General features: G+C 41.2%; 1 protein-coding gene across 4 annotated transcripts in view; it reads left to right on the forward strand.

Moving 5' to 3' along the window:
• Positions 1-3,712: 3,712 nt before the first annotated feature.
• The window catches only part of GABRB2 (gamma-aminobutyric acid type A receptor subunit beta2), a 258,604-nt gene continuing 242,437 nt past the window's right edge, over positions 3,713-19,879 (forward strand). For 2 of the 4 annotated variants that reach the window (XM_023218772.1, XM_023218769.1), the window contains exons 1-3: positions 5,160-5,272; positions 5,424-5,515; positions 6,543-6,610. In XM_023218772.1, coding sequence (XP_023074540.1) covers positions 5,196-5,272; positions 5,424-5,515; positions 6,543-6,610 — 237 coding nt within the window. In that variant the 5' untranslated portion in view covers positions 5,160-5,195. Of the gene's footprint in view, positions 3,951-5,043; positions 5,273-5,423; positions 5,516-6,542; positions 6,611-19,879 lie in introns of those variants that run through there. The other 2 variants (XM_023218771.1, XM_023218770.1) reach the window with 2 other exon arrangements.

The following is a 19,879-nucleotide window of genomic DNA, read 5'->3' on the forward strand; positions in this document are numbered from 1 at the left end:
AATATTATCCCCACCAAGCTACTATTGACTTCCTTCACACAATTACAAAAAACTACTTTAAATTTCATATGGAACCCAAAAAAGAGCCCGTATAACCAAGAGAATCCTAAACAAAATGAACAAAGCTGGTGGCATCACACTACCTGACTTCAAACTATTCTACAAGGCTACAGTAACCAAAACAGCATGATACTGGTACCAAAATAGATATATAGACAAATGGAACAGAACAGAGACCTCAGAAATAATGCCACACATCTACAACCATCTGATCTTTGACAAACCTAACAAAAACAAGCAATGGGGAAAGGATTCCCTATTTAATAAATGGTGTTGGGAAAACTGACTAGCCAAATGCAGAAAACTGAAACTGGACCCCTTCCTTACACCTTACTCAAAAATTAACTCAAGATGGATTAAAGACTTACATGTAAGACTTAAGACCATAAAAACCCTAGAAGAAAACCTAGACAATACCATTCAGGACACAGGCATGGGCAAAGACTTCACGACTGAAATACTAAAAGCAATGGCAACAAAAGCAAAGAATGACAAATGGTGTCCAATTAAACTAAATAGCTTCTGCACAGTAAAAGAAACTATCATCAGAGTGAACAGGCAACCTACAGAATGGAAGAAAATTTTTGCAATCTATACATCTGACAAAAGACTAATATCCAGAATCTACAAGGAACTTAAACAAATTCACCAGAAAAATACAAACAACCCCATCAAAAAGTAGGCAAGGGATATGAACAGACACTTCTCAAAAGAAGACATTTATGCAGCCAACAAACATATGAAAAAAAGCTCATCATCACTGGTCATTAGAGAAATGCAAATCAAAACCACAATGAGACACCATTTCACGCCAATTAGAATGGCGATCATTAAAAAGTCAGGAAACAACAGATGCTAGAGAGGATATGGAGGAATAGGAATGCTTTTACACTGTTGGTGGGAGTGTAAATTAGTTCAACCATTCTGGAAGACAGTGTGGTGATTCTAGATTCTAGAAGAATCTAGAACCAGAAATACCATTTGACACAGTAATCCCATTACTGGGTATATACCCAAAGGATTATAAATCATTCTACCATAAAGACACATGCACACGTATGTTTATTGCTGCACTATTCATAATAGCAAAAACTTGGAACCCACCCAAATGCCCATCAATAAATGTGGCACATATACACCATGGAATACTATGCAGCCATAAAAAGGTATGAGTTAACGTCCTTTGCAGGGACATGGATGAAGCTGGAGACCATCATTCTCAGCAAACTAACACAGGAACAGAAAACCAAACACTGCATGTTCTCACTCGTAAGTGGATGTTCAAAAATGAGAACACATGGACACAGGCAGGGGAACATCACACACCAGAGCCTGTCAGGGGCTGGGGGGCTAGGGGAGGGATAGTATTAGGAGAAATACCTAAAATACGTGACGGGTTGATGGGTGCAGCAAACCACCATGGCAAGTGTATACCTTTTTAACAAACCTACACATTCTGCACATGTATCCTAGAACTTAAAGTACATCTAAAATAATAATAATAAAAATAATAATAATGGCACCAAATCTATATCTATTCAGTCTTTATACCTGACTGCCACTAAACCTTGTTTGTTTTCCTGTTCATTCATTATGGCTCATTCATTAAAACACTACTAATATTTATTAATCACAGCCAAATACTATACATGTATTTACTTCATTCTAGAACAATCCAGTGGAGAGGGTATTCTTTTCCTTCTCAGTTTTCCAGAAGAGGAAACTGAGGCTTAGAGGTTAAATGACTTTCCTAAGTTACAAAGTTACTAAGTATTTCACCTGGGTTTTGAACCCAAAGATTTACCTCCAGTTCTTTTATGCTCTCAGTTTACACTACACTATTTTACACGCTGAGATGCAAGCTACTTTCGTTTTAACTCTTTGCCCCTCTCTTCCTTAATTTTCTATATATAGTAGACCTTTAATACAAACTTGTTTCATCACTCCCAGGGCCATTATTATTATCATCATCATTATAGATGGGTGATAGTATTTGTGGTTTGTTCTGGCTACTGAATTTTGTTCTTTCAACCCAAACTGAAGCTAGCCTAGGTAGAAGGGGCTGATGCTGCAGAAAGAACAACGTGGGTAACTAAAGGTCAGAAGGAAAACCCTATTTTGAGATGTGTTAGAGGTTCGAGGGCAAGGGGAGCATTTTAGGGCTTCATCATTTGGTTACTTGGGACTAAACTCCTTTGGGAATCTTTTGGACATCATGTTGATAATATCCTAACCACCCCCCCCAACCCGTCGCTCCCCCCGCCCACCCATCATTCTACTCAGCTGGTGCCAAGGATTCTCACTGTGTATAGGAGTAAAGAGAAAGGAAAATCAGCAGTTTTCCTTGGCCATAGTTCTACATTCTGAGGTAACGCTAAACCCAAGAAACCACAGATGGGAGACTTACAGACCTTCCTCCCTCCACCCTCGTGTTATGTGTGTGTGAGTACGCGCTCGTGTGCTTTGGATGGACTCCTGTGAGCCTGGGAGTCTAGTAGAGCGCCGCGCGGCATATCAGCACTGTGTTCACGGTGCTGGGCTTTACCTGTTTCTAACCTAGAAACTCCTTTGGTCGGTGAAGGAACTCAGCTTTCTCTTCCTGTTTATCATCCAACCTAGAGGAACTGTCGGATTCCCCCCTTTCACAGCCCTCCCGCCTCCACACTTCCCCTGGAGTCATCCCCACAAGCTGCCCCCAAATGACCCTCTGACCAATGTGGGGGAGGGGAAAGGTTATCAGAAGGTAAGTGGGTCAAGAGTGCAGCACGGAATCCGACCCTGAGAAGCCCCCAGGGCTACGGGGACTGCAAACCTGTGGAGCTACACCCGCCACCTGCCGCCAACTCTGCGGGCCGGCGACCCCTCCTCTCCGGAGGCAGTGGCCAGGGCTAGCTGGTGCGGTCCGCGCGCAACTCCACCCGCAGCCGCCGCGGGCTCCGCGGGCGCCGGGAGCTTGACCCGCCGCAGCAAAGCACTGGCAGCGGGCAAGGTCGCTGACTCAGGAGACTCCGGAATCTCAGCTGGCTAGTTCACTGGTTAGGAACGCTGACTCTGAAATCCAACCCTGGTTTCACCTCATGCCGTCTGAGTGACCTTGGGCAATCTCCTTGGCTTCAGTGCGCCAGTTTCTAAATCTATAAAATGGGGACACTGAAGTGATAGTTAAACGCTAGAACTGTTGCCAGAATTAATGAATGCAGCGCTATAGCACGCAGTAGGCACTCACTTAACAGTGACCATGATTGGCAGCAGCATTGAGAGGCTAAGCATTGGGGTCCAGAATAGAGATTTGAGCTCTGGCCTTTCCAGTTCTTCACCCAGGGTGGGGTTGGGGGAGGGGCAGCGGGAGCAACTACTCTACCCGCCTCTTCCCCAGTTCCAAGATAAACTCAGGAGTACCCGGAGAGCCACTGGTTAGGACTCGGGTTCCTTCGGACGGCCCTGTGTCCCCAGACTCGTAGCACGTCATGCCGCCCGTGGCTCCTCTCTTTCCCGAGAGCGGAGGGAAGACTTCTTTTGTGAATTGAGTATCTCCCTCCCCCAATTCCCCACCCCAAGCTTTCTGCCTCCTCCGGGTCCCGGCGGCCACGGCGAGGCGGCCTGAGCTTCGGGAGGAAGGGAAGAGCAGCCTCTGGGTGTGCGAATCCCCTGGGCCCGGGGAAGGGAAGAAGAGGACGAGGTGGCGCGGAGACCGCGGGAGAACACAGTGCCTCCGGAGGTGGGGGGGGCTCTTCCTCATTTTGCCTGCCTTCTAGGGACCGCTCGGGCTTCTTGTATCCAGAGGTACAGCCCCTGAACCGCCGGGAGTCCCTGTCCCCTGCCCGGGCCGAGGGGCCGGGGGCACCAGCTCCGCAAGCGGCCGGAGTGGGCGGCGAGCGCGGGCCCGCGAGGTAAGGAGGGATGGCGGGAGGGGAGTGCGCCTGCACGTGTGTGCGCGCGGGTGCGCGCAGCGGAGGGGGCGCGGGGTCCCGGCCGGGGCGCGTCCCACCCGGCCACCTGGCCTTCCTGCGCTGTGCCGTAGCCCACGCCCTCCAGTCCCCCGCACCTGCGCTAGGGCGCTCGTCACCCGCATCTCTCACGCCTCCACGTCCCATCTCCCCCTCATCCAAACCCCACCCTGCCCACTAATAATTCCCACTGCAGAATCAGACCGAAACCTGGAGAGGCAGCGTTGCCTTTCTGCTCCCCTCGCCCCCCTCCCCTCCTGCTATAAATAACCCCGACTATCGGGTCAGGAACGTCACACGGCGAGAAAACAGGACCCCGAGGTTTTCTTCTCTGGCAATAGGGGGCAAAGGGTGAGGAGAGGAGAAAGAAACCGCTCGTGAGTAGTGAAGAAAAGCTTGCTCTTTGACTACTAGAAGAGACCAGCCATTATTTTATTCTTCTTTTCTCTCCCTTTCTTCCTTTTTTTATTTTTCCGTGCCTTTCTTATTCTGTACCCGCCTCCCCAACCCCCCGCCCCAAATCCAACGGGTTGCACAGCATTCCTCTCATTGGTTTTTCCCCTCCCCCCCTCCCCCCCCCCCCCCCCCCCCCCCCCCCCCCCCCCCCCCCCCCCCCCCACCATCCCTGTCTGGCCCCAGGCAGGGCATGCTATTTGCCAAGGAAATAAAGTTCAAACTCCTTTGCCCCTGTGTCCCGCTGAGACCAGAAATGGGCTTACCGGCACCCATCTTCCGCTGGCACCTCACACCTGCTCTCCTCTAATTTTCCAATCTGGTTTTGCATATTTAAAAGAACACACACACACACACACACACACACCCCAAAAACCCACAACCCGCTAGGTGCAAAACTGCCTCCTGCAACTACCGAAACTTACCAGACGCTGTAGTTATTTTGTCTTAACGAAAGGATAACAACAAAAATTTTATTCTGGATGCTGCTGTGGGGTGACTTTTCTGTATTATTCAAGTATGTATGTATTATACATATATGAGCTTTTCCTTTTTTCCTTTTAATTTTTTTTTTTTAAACAAGGAAATCTGCTCGATCCCCGGCAGCCGCCGCTTCCCCTTTGATGTTTTGGTACGCCGTGCGCATGCGCCTCACATTAGAATTACTGCACTGGGCAGACTAAGTTGGATCTCCTCTCTTCAGTGAAACCCTCAATTCCATCAAAAACTAAAGGGATGTGGAGAGTCCGGAAAAGGGGCTACTTTGGGATTTGGTCCTTCCCTTTAATAATCGCCGCTGTCTGTGCGCAGAGGTAAGTGTGCCCAGCGTTTCTTTTCTCCGTTCTCACTTTGAAGGGTTCTGTCTGCATACCTCTGAGCAGGAAAATGTGGTAGGGATCCGATGCTGAAAACGCTGTGCCTGCTTCCTTATTGATGCCTGCTTATTGTCATTTCTTTCTTTAGTGTCAATGACCCTAGTAATATGTCGCTGGTTAAAGAGACGGTGGATAGACTCCTGAAAGGCTATGACATTCGTCTGAGACCAGATTTTGGAGGTAATGGGGTTGCCTTGCAAATAAGGAAGAGTCCAGCCACAGCCGAAGCTGTCTTTTGAGCTTTGTGCGCGCTCTCTTCCCTCTCCCTAGTTGTGGGTGCATGTGTTGTACTGAATGTGTCTCTATTTTACCATATTGAGAAACTGATCAAAACTTAAGCTGGATTGTTACTACCCAGCACTAGCGTGGTCTTTCAATGAGACCCTCTTAGTGTGTACTCAAATTTGGTGACTGCTATCTTTCAGCTTCACTGTTATGAATCCTTTGCTTCCCTGTCTTTGCTTTGTTGAGATACCAACCTCTTAAGTTTAGTAAATGATGTGCCGAGAGAACCAGGCTTACAGAAGGCCACCGTGAACATTTTTTAGGACAATATGTGCAGGCAGTTGGTTGAGAGGTAGCATTAACCCCCTGTGCCTGCCTACTTTGGAAGAGTTCTTCTGGCCATGGTTACCGTGGCTCATGTCTGGATATAATCCACTCCTCCCAGCCTCACAGAAGTGGGGAGGACTGGGGGATGGGAGGGTAGGGAGAAAATGGGAGGGTTAGAGAGGGTAGGGGAAAGAAGAACCTCTCTCTGCTTGCAGCCCTAGGTATGCTGATAGACTTATTTAATATTGCTTCAGACTTTTATGAAGCTCGAAGAGTTAAAACCTGTGCACAGAAGGGGTTGGGAAAGACTGAGGAGGAGGGGGTTTCGCGCAAAATATAAAAACCCCTTAGGCTAGAAGGATTCTTGTGCTTCTGTGAGTTGTGTGCATTCACTTGCTGAGACATATGCATATGTAGACAGAGCTGGAATCCCTTGTTCACAACATACGTGCGTGCATATTCAATACAGCATTTCTTAGACGAGTGTGTGCCTGCTACTTTTTTTCTTTTTTTAACAAAAAAGCAGAGAATTGAAAAATTTGAGGGTGAGTAGTGCAGAGGGGTTTGGGGTAGAGTGTCTTATGCCCAGGGATAACTCTCGCTGAGAATGAATGAAGTTCAAAGAAATCACGTGGCTGGCCATCTTGCTTTGCAGGTCCCCCCGTGGCTGTGGGAATGAACATTGACATTGCCAGCATCGATATGGTTTCTGAAGTCAATATGGTGAGTATTGATGTTTATGTCTACTTCTTTGCAGACTTTTGTTTGGGGACAGGAAGGAGAAATGAGCCAGCTATTGGGGGTGGGGGTGTGCCTGGGTATGTGTATGAGGTGGGGGTGATGGCGTGGAATTTCACCCTAGAATCCCCTTTGTTGAGGTTAGAGAATTGGCTCTTTCTGGTCCCTAACGATTTTTTCAACCTGGTTCAGATACTTGGAGTAAAATGCATCACACATTCATGTGTAAAACACAGTCACGTGCAGGAGACCCCCTACAGAAGCCTCATCTCCGAAGGCTCAGAAATAAACACAGTTCATCAAGTGATTTTCTGGATTTGATGTGGGCTCATGGGAAGAGGCGAGAATTTTGATCTGACATTTAATGGAGAATATAGCTTACAAACAAAACTGTAATAAAGGCCCTGGAATACTGACGCCCACTTGTTGCTTTCAAAGATCACTGTTTACAGTTAGTGGCAAGCCCCATCCCCCATTCCTGCCCCAGCTCCTTTGCTTACTGCTTCCTTTAACCCCTCCTGTCCACCAAAATAAAGATTGGCCACCCTGTTTCTAAAAGGTAGGCTCAGACCCATGTGTCATCCCTGTTCACTTCAGCAATTCATTCACCACATGTCTTAAGCTTGTACAGTTAATTGACAGCAGTACTCCTCAGTGGCTGCCTCCTTGGACTTGGGGCAAGTGCTAAGAGGAAAAAGCCTGTGTTCCCAACTAGGAAACACGTGTTGGGGGGGTTTGCTTCAATCAGGAGCTCCCCCTGCTGCCCATATTAGAACACTGCAGACATGCAATAAAATGACAAGTGTCCCAGACGCCCCCACATACTTGGGGGCATTCCTCCAGTGACTTTTCTACTCTGTGTTTTTAAAATCCCATGCTTTGGAAAAGTCCCTCTAAATAGGCCACATTTTATTGTAAAATTCCAGTGTTACTTTCAGTCCTGATAACACCCAGCACATTTCAGAAGGTTGAGTTTTGACATAGTTCTGTCTAGAAATTGGATGCATTATTAAAGAAGGGGGTATAGTATATAAGCTTTTATGCAAAACATTTCTAAGCCACCCCTCAGGAGTTGGAAATTAGTTCTCAACATAATACAAATTTCCGTATTCCCAGAATTCAAACAAGAAGAAGCTCAGTAACCAGCATAGTCCTTACACACTGTCCAAAGATAAGAGATAAACCCGAGATTTCACAAGATTCTGAAGCAAATGAATACTATGCTTATACCTTATGAGTACGCAAGGGAATTCAGCTATTTCTGAAATGTTTTAATGACATGAATCTTCTCATGTTCTAATTTGGGGAAAGTTTTTATCACATGCAATATAAACGCAGACTAAAGACAATATTGGATGTTTCAGAATCATAGATTTCCCTCACATTATGAAAATCTGTGTGGTTACAGAATGTTTCTTGGGATAGTATTTAATTTCTCAGATATATGAATATTCACTTTTGGTGAATTTGAAAGTTCTTTCATCAGTTTACGTTTTGAGGTTCAGCATAAAAATAAAAGATGTCCTAATGTGGGTACCTTCCTATGTCTCAGGAATTTGAATCTAAATTATGCTGTTTAAAACAAAGTAATATAGAAATCAGGTGTGATTCTGTGCATCCTACACGTGATTGATTCAGACTCCTCTCTTTTGCATTTTGCTTTTTTTATGCTCTTCTCTCAGTCCCAAGTCTTATTTTACCACCACCTCCTTCTTTAGAGCATCACCAAATGAGATTTTGTGAAACGTATCAAGAAAAATTTAGAACCGAAAGAGATAATCATGAGATGACTAGAGGTTGCTGCAATAGGTTAGCTAATAACTTAGAGGTATTATATCCTAACACTGTTTAGAGTGATAGAATTTTTATTTTTCTTTCCTTTAAGTTCTATTCATTTTTTTGTCTACATGCAACATTTTGGAGAGATATCTGAGGTGGAAACAATGCCAAGACCTGCTAGTCAAAATATAGATCCAGCTAAGGCAAGGTGTCATCACTTAAAGCTATTTACTGTTGCTGAAAAATCATGAGATGTTGAAAGTGCAAAAACGAATGTCAGGTTGTAAATGGGACAACATTGCAACATTAATGATTAGAACCAAGTGTTGAAAATTCCAAGCCAGATTCCTTACTTAGCCTTATGCTACACCCATGGATTTGTCCAGCTAGATTGTGACTTGTTGAAAAATTAACATTTATTTCAGCTGGCAATCTTAATAACCTAAAATTATCTTCAAAGAAAAATCTGTTGTGATGTTTGTTGTTATTTTTTAAAGATGATTATTTGTTTTGAAGCAACAGATGGGAAATTCCATCACTGGTATCTAAATAAGAGATGTTTATGGTGTGTTGTCCCTTGTATGTAAGTCTGAATGTTAGTGCCTTTTCATTAGCTTCAGGTCTGAAAGGATAGTTGATTGGTTCCTTAAACGAAACTTCCAAATTGATTTAACAGACACATTTATTCCTCATTATCCTTTGTGGACTGCAATCTCTGATAATTGTAACTTTCTCTTTTTATAGCATGTCTTCCTTTGAAGAATGGTAGGGAACCAGACCATTTAAATTGTCATTGACTCATTTGTACTGTACAAATAAATGTCCATGTCAGTGTGATGCTCCTTGTAAATCACAATGATAGAAAGACCCAAAAGTGAATCAGGAGTCTCAGATGTGAGTTCTACTTCTGATGCTTAGTCATCCTGAGGATATTCACAGATAGACTGGGCTCACTTTACTCATTCATTAAAGGGGAGTAATAGTCCCATTTTACCTATCTTGGGTGAATACCAGAGTATAGATATACCTTGTTTTATTCTACTTTGCTTTATTGTGCCCTGCAAACATTGCATTTTTGTAAATTGAAGGTTTGTGGCAACCTTGAAATGAGCAAGTCTATAAGGAGCCTCTTTCCCTAGTATCATGTGTTCACTTTGTGTCTCTGTGTCACATTTTGGTAATTCTCACAATATTTCAATTTGTTTCATTATTATTATATCTGTTGTGGTGATCAGTGATCTCTGATGTTACTATTGCAGTTGTTTGGGGGCACCATGAACTGCACTGATGTAAGGCAGCAAACTTAATGGATAAATGTTGTGTGTGTTCTGACAGTTCCACCAATGGGCCATTCCCCTGTCTGTCTCCCTCTCTGTGAGCCTCCCTATTCCCTGAGACACATCCATATGGAAATTGGGCCAATTAACCGCGGTACAATGAGAGTTGCACATCTCTCACTTTAAATCAAAAGCTAGAAATGATTAAGATCAGTGAGGAAAGTGTGTCAAAAGCTGGGACAGACAGATAGCTGGGTCTCTTGCTCCAAACAGCCAAGTTTTGAATGCAAAGGAGGAGTCCATGAAGGAAATCAAAAGTGGTAGTCCAGTGAACACATGAAAAATAAGAAAATGGAACAGGCTTATTGATGATATGGAGAAAGTTTTAGTGCTCTTGATAGAAGATCAAATTAGTCACAACATTCCCTTAGAGACAAAGCCAGATTACCAGAACAAGGCCCTAACTGTATTTGATTCTGTGAAGGCTTAGGAGATGCAGAAGAAAAGTTGGAAGCTAGCAGAGGCTGCTTTAGGATGTTTATGGAAACAAGCTGTCTTCACAACATAAAAGTGCAAGGTGTATCAGCAAATGCTGATGGAGAAGGTACAACAATTTATGCAGAAGATCTAAGATAATCGATGAAGATGCCTGGCTATTCTGCACAACAGACTTTATTAGATAAGAGAGTCTTCTATTAGAAGAAGATGACTTCTAAGACTGTCATAGCTAAAGAGGAGAGGTCAGTGCCTGGCTTCAAAGCTTCAAGGCACAGGTTGACTTCTGTTAGGTGTTAATGCAGTTAAGTGGCCTTAAGTTAAAGCCACTGTTCATTGACTATTTCCCACATCCTTGGTCCCTTAAGAATGATGCTAAATCTACTCGGCCTGTGCTCTAGAAAAGGAAAAACACAGCCCAGATGACAACATATCTGTTTGCAGCATGATTTATTGAACATTTTAAGACCACTGTTGAGACTTACTGCTCAGGAAAAAAAAAAAAAAAAAAAAAGATGCTTACTGACTTACTGCTCAATCAGGTGCAATGGCTGATGCCTGTAATTCCAACACTTGGGGAGGCTGAGGCTGGCAAATACCTGGGCCCAGATATTCAAGACCAGCCTGGGCAACATGGCGAAACCCTGTTTCTACAAAAAATACAAAAATTAGCTAGTCATGTTGGCATGTGCCTGTAGTCCCAGCTACTCAGGAGACTGAGGTGGAGGATCACTTGAGCCTGGGTGGCAAAGGTTGCAATGAACTGAGATCACACCACTGCACTGCAACCTGGGTGACAGAGTGAGAACTTGCCTCAAAATAATAATAATAATAAGATTAAAATTAGAAAACAAACCAACAACAAAATTAATAGCTGCTCTTTGACAATGCACCTATTCACACATGAGCTCTGATGGAGATGTACAAAGAGATTAATGTTGTTTTCATGCTTGCTAACACAATGTCCATTCTGTAGCCCATAAATCAAGGAGCAATTTTAACTTTCAAGTCTTATTTAAGAAGTACAATTTGTAAGGCTATACCTGCCATAGACAATGATTGCTCTGATGAATCTGGGCAAAGTATTGAAAACCTTCTGGAAAGGATTCACCATTCTAGATACCATTAAGAACATTCATAGTTCATGAGAGGAGGTTCAAATACCAGCATTAACAGGAGTTTGGAAGAAATTGATTCCAACTGTCATGAATGACTTTGAGGTGTTCAAGACTTGAGTGGAGGAAGTCACTGCAGATGTAGTGGAAATAGCAAGAGAACTAGAATTAGAAGTGGAGCCTGAAGATGTGATTGAATTGCTGCAATCTCATGATCAAACTTCAATGCACAAGTTGCTTCTTATGGATGAGCAAAGACTGTGGTTTCTTGAGATGGAATCTACTTTTGGTGAAGACACTGTGAACAATGTTGAAGCAACAAAGGACTTAGGATATTACATAAACTCAGTTGATAAAGTGGCAGCCGGGTTTGAGAGGTTTGACTTCAATTTTGAAAGAATTTCTGCTGTGGATAAAATACTCTCACACAGGATAGCATGCCACAGAGAAATCTTTTGTGAAAGGAAGAGTCTATTGATATAGCAAACTTCCTTGTTGTCTCATTTTAAGAAATTGTCTCAGCCACCCCAGCATTTAGCAACCACAACCCTGCTCAATCAGCGGCCATCAACATGGAGCCAAGATGTTCTATCAGCAGTAAGATTACTACGCCATGAAGGCTCAGATGATTGTTAGTATTTTCCAGCAATAAAATATTTTAAACTTAAGGTATGTACATTTTTAACATGATGCTATTTCACACTTATTAGATACAGCATAGTGTAAACATAACTTTTGTATGCACTAAGAAACCAAAAAAATTGTGGGACTCACTTTACTGGGGTATTCACTTTGTTGAGGTGGTCTGGAACTGAGCCAGCAATATCTTTCTGAGATATGACTTCATGTAAATTTATTGGTAGTCTATGAACATACCTAATGAAGACAACTGAAGAGACCAAATGTCCACTCCAGCTACTGTCTTAAGTGTGCTTGAGTTGACAATATAATTTACTAAGTCTCAGTTTTTCTATGTTTTAATTGAGAAGGGACATATTAACTTGGCTTCCAGCTCAAAGTTCCATGTTTCTCTGTTGGACATAAAGAAGTTCCAGGAAAGCTTGAAAATCTAGAAAATCATGATGAAAATGCAGAACTCCTAAATGGCGTGCAGTTGGGAGTTCTTACTGGAAAGCTAGTGGTGGTGTCACAACCATGTGACTTAGGTGACTGTCAGCTCAATAGATCTTTGGAAGAATGTGGTCTCAATTAGAATGCTCCTGAGCAGAAAGCTTGGCCTTGGAATGAAATATTTTTAGATGTCATGTTAAATTGGCAGGAATCTTTTTGTTAAGATTCTTTGATGAAAAGTGCATTTTAAGATTCAAATTTGGCTCTGAGGATTATGGACTGAAATAGCTTCCTCTTCATTTAAAGCAGATTCTTCTCCATCTTAAAACAACACATTTGCCAACCAAAGAGTGAAGCAATATTTCACTTTTGAGGAAAGAGTTCTAGTAAACACATACACAAATTACCTTTTTATGGAATGGCAAATGGAGAAAAGTGCTGCTGTTTTTTAAACAGATGTTTTCTTGCCTCACCAGCTGCACAGTTGAAAATTTCATTCAACAAACTTATTTAGCAGCTACTATGATCCAGGCATGTGTTAGGCCTTATGGACAGAGTAGTGAACAAGATCAATCCATCCCTTGACCTCATGAATATATTATCTAGGTGTTTACCTTTTTCTTTTTTTTTTTTTTTTTGAGACAGGTGTCTTGCTTTGTTGCCCAGGTAGTGCAGTGGTGCAATCTTGGCTCAATGCAATCTTCACCTCTTGGGCTCAAACAATCCTCTCAGCTCAGTCTCCTGAGCAGCTGGGACTACAGGCATGTGCCACCATGCCCAGCTGATTTTGTAGTTTTAGTAGAGATGGGGTTTCACCATGTTGCCCAGGCTGGTTTCAAACTCCTGAGCTCAAGCGATCTCCCCACCCTCAGCTTCCCAGAGTGCTGGGATTACAGGCATGAGTCACTCTGCCCAGGTAGGTGTTTACTATTCTTATAGTTGCATCAGATTCTTGCTCTATTTATGCCTAGCTTACGTCTTTCCTTTTCTGTAAGACTTTTTCTTAGCAGCCAAGTAAGTGCCTCATGGTCTTTGTCTCCTATAAGTTCCTTCGTCACTTGTTGATTTTATCATTTTTCTGGGTATTTGGTATTTCAAATGGTTTATATTTTGCATATTTATTCTGTCTTCCTCCATCATGTTTATAAATTACATCATGACAAGGTTTTGGTGTCTCTCCCTGTGTGGTTTTGTTTTATATACAAATGGTTGTTTGGATATTTGACCCCTGGTGAATGCCACAAGTATTGAGTGAAAAATTCACTTTTATAGTAGTAATTTATTATTATTTGCTACATGCTGTACTATTTTTGTGGGGAATTAGAGCATAGAATCATAGCCCACAAAGTCAGATATTCACCATTTGGGACAACAAGTGTAGAAAGAATCACAATGTGGGGTCGTGAGTGCTTTGAAAGAGGAAATACACAGGGCATAGTGGGAATTTACTAATGTATTACACGGAAATGAGTCAGGTGAAGAAGGAGGTTAGAAGTGTGTGAATAGATGTTCCGAGCAGAAAGAATAACATAGAGGAGGGTGCGATACAGGATAAATAAATGGTATTAGGGATTTGGAAGTCATTTTAAAAGCTGGAGTGGGAGTGAGGAAAGGATAGAGTCGGGGTTGAAGCCATAGGTGGGGGTCAAATGATGAAGACCATTTTTGTGTCTTGCTCAATAATTGAATATTTGTCCAAAGGCTGTAGGGGCCCATGAAATGATGTCAGTAGAATTGCATGAACAGATTCAAACCTATAGAAGATGATTCTGAAGTGTAGAGGTGGATTGAAGTGGAGCAAAACTTAAGGTTGGAAGATGAGTTGAAAACCTACTGCAAAATTTCAGGAAGATTTGATGAAGTAAGACAGGAATGCAGAAAAAAAAGATATAAAATTATTGTGTTTATAAGATGAAAGTGACAGGACTTGGTGAATCCTGTGTTTCTGACAGTATCCTTTACTGATATAGGGATGACAAGAAGGGCAGTGGGGATCAGGGGGATGAGGCCCATGGGCAGATAGTGAGTTCACTTTCAGAAATGTTGATTTTTTCTATACACATGGAATCTCCAAATGGATACAACCAGAAGGTGACTGGAAAATATAGGTGTATAGATCAGGAAGCAGTCATATAGAGAGACAAACTGAGCATTGTCAGCATATAAGTAGTGCTTCTAACGATGTGAATAGATAAAATTTAAATGGAAAAATGCAAAGACAGCTAAAAATAGAAATCTGGTGAGCCCTGTATTTTAGACAGTGGAAGACAGAAAAGGAACTCACAGAAGAGATAAATAAGTAGCAGTCAGAGAGTTAGTATGAGATACTCCAGATAATCATGTCTTAAAACCTGAGAGTTTGAGAAGCAAATAGTCAGCTGTGTCAGATGCCACAGTGATCAATTGAAATAAATTGTAAAAAATTTCTCCCAGATAGAGTAACAAGAGTGCACTGGTGAAATGTAGCAAGTGGAGTGTCGGTGGTTGAAGACTACACTTTTGAGAAGTTTGGTTCTGAAGGGACATAGGGAGAGGGAAATTGCTTTTAAAAAGTCATATATACCCGGGCACGGTGGCTCGCTCCTGTAATCCCAGCACTTTGGGAGGCTAAGGTGGGTGAATCACCTGAGGTCAGGAGTTCAAGACCAGCCTGGCCAACATTACAAAACCCCGTCTCTACTAAAAATACAAAAATTAGCTGGGCTTGGTGGTGCATGTCTGTAATCCCAGCTACTCAGGAGTCTGAGGCAGGGAGAAATGTTGAACCTGAGAGGCGGAGGTTGTAGTGAGCCTAGATCATGCCACTGCACTCCAGCCTGGGCAACAGAGTGAGAGTTATATATAGTTTGATGGAGAAACAATCTTCAGAAAGGAGTAGGTTGAAGATACAAAGTGGGTAGCAGGACTGGAAACTCAAGGCTTGCCTGAAGACTTATATATTCTCTGTGAACATACTAGACACTTTATATTGAAATTGGCTGCTGTGAAAATAGGTAAGTTAGTTCATTCAGGAAGCATAGAGTAAAGTAAGTGTGAACCCTCCATGACCACAGACAACCTTAATTTTAAACAAATTATGCCCACAAAATTTTGGGCACAATTTTGGCAAGCTGTTGTTTTCTCCTTCCTCTTTTCCTCCTTCCGTTTCTCCTCTCACCCTCTCCTGAACTTTTGTACATTGCTCAACCTTCTCCACCTCATCATAACACAAATATAAGGAAATAATTATAGCTACCTGTCTTAGTCCATTTAGTGTTGCTACAACAGAATACCTGAGACTGTATAGTCAATAAAGAAAAGAAGTTTATTTGGTTCACCATTCCGGTGGCTGGAAATTTCAAGATTGGACATCTGCATCTGGTGAGGTTCTCATCAGGCTGCTTCAACTAAAGGCAGAAGCAGACAGGGAACTGACTTCCAGGGAACCGGCTTCCTGTGCAGAGACCACCTGGCACAAGAGGAAGCCAGTAGGGGAAGGTACCAGACTCTTTTTAATATTAGCTCTCAGTGGAACTAACAGAGTGAGAACTTACTCCCCAGATAAGGCATGAACTACTCATGAGACCTCTGCCCCCATGACCCTAGCACCTCCCATCAGGCTCAAACTCCCAACAGAGCCACATTGGGGATCAAATTTCAACATGGAGTTTGGAGAGGACAAACATCCAAACCAGGGCACTACCTTGTATTGAGGTTTTAACTTGTGCAAGTATTGTGTTAATGCACATCAAGTTAACCAGTCCTCTTATAAAAACTGAGATAGCCACTATTAGCCTATTTAAAAAGGGAAAACTGAGGCCCAGAGACGTTAAATGATTTGTTCAAGGTCACATAGCTAGCAAAAGATTGCCTTCACATCTCTCAATCTTAGCCATCTTGTTACACTGAATTTTAAAATGTAGCAAAGCCATATTTTTTGATCATTTGCATTCCATGAGGAGCTTGTTTCATTATAGTTGTTGTTTTTACTCTTATTTTTTGGAAATAGTTGGTGGACTAAATAAACTAATCCTTCCTCAAATATTACTGTTTTTGTTCTCTACTCCACCTTGAAACAAAACTTAATTTAATTAAAATAATTTTTTAAAGTAGGTGCTTTGTTCACAGCGTGTTAAATGTAATACACAGTGCATTATATAATATTCACAGTGTGAATAATACAACTCTCCTCGATAAACTTATATTTTAAATTACATCTCTTGAGCACAATTTAAACCAAGCAATAAATGAAGATTTATATAAAACATTGAGGAGGTGAAGATGTTGATTGTGTCATAATTTCTTTCATTGTGAATGGGTACCATTTGTTAACTTGTCTAATAATTTTCCTATTGCTTCAGCAAAATCTGTCAGGTAACCATTAATGTCAAAAATTTATGGTAAATATTTGTCAGGAAGTGTTGCCTGGTATATGTTCAAGAACTGTAAGCTGTCTCAGTAGTTTTAGGATATGTGTGAGCACTATATGAATATTCTACATCTTTTTCTTTTTCCTTTTATTATCAAGACCTAATTTTCAGTTGAATTTTCAATAATGAGAATGAATTTTCGTGCTTACCAAGAAATTGCTCCTGCATATAATTCTTTTAAAGGTGGTTGAATATTTTTCTTCGCTGGGTTTTTTTCTTCTTTTTTCCAGGCTTTCCTCCCTCTATCCCACATAAAACAAACGCAGTTCATCATAAAGTTTACGTCTCTAGAATACTGAATTCATCTATTTTTAGGCAGTACCCACTTGACAGTGCCAGTTTCTATTTCTCTTGGTTAATTCTTACAGCACATCCTTCACTGTTGCTTTTTTCCTTCAACAATCCTCTGACTTGACTCTAGTGTGAAGTAAGCATCTGACTGTGTGTTTACCCTGCAAGTGAAAGCAGGCAAGGGAAGTGTCTTGAATTTCATATTTCAGAAGCGCATCATGTGTGTTTTAGCTTTCTCTCTTCCCGAGAGGATTAAATATTCATGGAAATTCCTACAAGAATGTAAGTCAGGGAAAGTATTTTTCCTGGGAAGGAGGGCTTAGTTCTCGTCAGGGGGAAGGGCAATGACTTATTTTATAATCATTCTATATCAGGTTTTCTGCACCTTGGCTATATTGGAATTTGGAGCCAGATAACTCTGTCTTGTCGGGGCTATCTTGCGCATTGTAAGATGTTTAACTGAATCCCTTGTTTCTGCCTAATGGATGCCACTGGCATCCCTGAAATGGTGAAAACCAAAAATGTCTTCAAAAATTATCAAATGCGCCCTGGGGGGACAAAATTGTTTCAGGTTGAGAGCCACTATTGTAAAAAATTGTGCTGTGCTTTTGTCTCCAAGAAAGCAGAGGAAAGGAAATTTTCTTTTTGAGTGTGGTTTTTGTGCCTAATTACCATTTTTATTTGTGGTTAGTAGCACATTGTGGGAAAAACAATTTTAAAATACCAACAAACATCACAGGTAAATATTATCTATATCCCTATCACTTCATTAAAATTGTGTTTTCATTTGCCTATGTTACCTTCCAGTTTTAGTCTATTTTCCTATTCATATCTTACACATTGCATTCACTTATTTTATAGAGTATTATAGTCAACATTTGCAATTAACAGACCATAAATAGTTTTACAGTTTTGTTAAAAATATACATACCACTACTACCACCGATGTAAACTATTTTATGTTTTTCCATGTTCTATGAGCTTACAACATATGCAAACATATGAGCACATTGATAATAACTTTTTAATTTATTATCTTTTTATTTTCAAAGAAAGGAGTCTTAGTAATATACTTTATAGATTACTGGCCAAGATTTTTGCTATAGATTATTTGAAAATAAAGGAACCCATTATCTACTTAGGCAACAATAACAGTAACATGCAAATTATATGCAAAATAAATAACTGAATTTAATTAGCATCTAAATGTAAATCTATTTTTTAAGTTTTATATGACTCTAACTCGTATTTATACAGCTATATTTTACTCTGTTTTCATCTTAATATTACTTAGTTTTTCCAAAATCAATTACATTTTTGGATGGCATAAAGATACTTTGAAACAGACTGTTAAAAGGGAACGAAGTAACTAGATATCTGTGAGTTTTAAAAGATACAAATGAAGGTTTTATGTTGCTTCCATTTATGCATTTTTTGGAAAAATATATATTTTATTACGCAAGGAGAGAAATCGGCTTATAATATCTTGTCATGATTTATGTAGAAAAATATAGGAGGTACGTTTAGCCCATTGGCTCTTGCTGGTGTTCTCTTTGTTCACATTCTGTCGGCATTCCTATTGCCAAGTTTCATTTTCTTGCTATACAATTTGGCATCTACTACCTACTTACCTGCCAAGAGGTCTTAACCTAGAAGTAATTGTCTGAGCAATTGAAGATGAAATGACTTCCCTCCTAACACAAAGGCAACCATTAAATTAATGAAGTTTTTAAAGTGAATCTGCACGTGTCTTAGAAAAGCAATACATGAGTAAGCCACAGAGAAAGACAGGAGATGTCCAGGTGCACAAATATATGGACAGTGTTTGCATGCATCCCCAGTACTTCTCACATGCCTATCAATTTAGAAGCTCAAGAAATATGGAATGAATTTGTTGGAGGAGTAGTTGAAGGACTGTCATATCAGGCAACCAGGAAATATTTATCAACTGCTAACTTAATTGGCTCTACACCAATTAAGCTGTGTAGAAGAAAGATATGAGATAGTTCTTACACACAGGTATGGCTGTCTCTGGAATCTAGAAGGAATCATCTTAACTGCCCTATGAGGGAAGTGAAGAGTTGAGGGAGAGAAGAGTGTCTCAGACAGTGGGACAGGAAAGGGGTGTAACCCACAGGTAGAAGACTCAAAATAAAATGTTGAGAATACATTTTTACAGTGATTCTCAAACTTTTCTTTGTAATAATCATCTGAGTCTAGTGTGAAATTCATATTTTCTGGGCCTGCACCAGAATCTGAGTCAGTAGGTCTGAGATGGCGTTCAGGTACTCTTCTGGGAGGATCACTGTTTTAGGAGTACTAGTTTTATAGTGAAATTGGAAGCTAACATTATCATGTATAAAGTAATTGGACAGCAACTAACCAGTCTCTAGTTGTAATATGGGCTTTTGTGACAATAATTGAAGTGGACTGACTGAGTGAGTGGGTAATACAGACACACACCTACATGTACACACAGATATGCTACACGTATACATAGATATACACATATATACATACATATGAATGCTTATTTACCTAAGGTGTGCTACGTACAAGTTTGTGATAATTGAAACAAAAGTGTGAAAAATAATTCAAACTTTTGACCACCCAAACATTCGTCCCTGTATGTGTCTCTAGTAACAGCTCATGACTGTTGAGCTTTTACCACGTGCTAAGTATCCTGCGTGAAGATGTATATTAAATTTTAGGTAACTTAAATCTCACATCAACTTCATAACTTAAGGACTATTACTGTGCTGATTTTAAAGATGAGCAAACTACAGTTTGAGTAGTGAGCTTGTCCAAGGTCACATA

The sequence above is a fragment of the Piliocolobus tephrosceles genome, chromosome 4, assembly GCF_002776525.5.
Source record: "Piliocolobus tephrosceles isolate RC106 chromosome 4, ASM277652v3, whole genome shotgun sequence".
Taxonomy (NCBI): Eukaryota; Metazoa; Chordata; class Mammalia; order Primates; family Cercopithecidae; genus Piliocolobus; species Piliocolobus tephrosceles.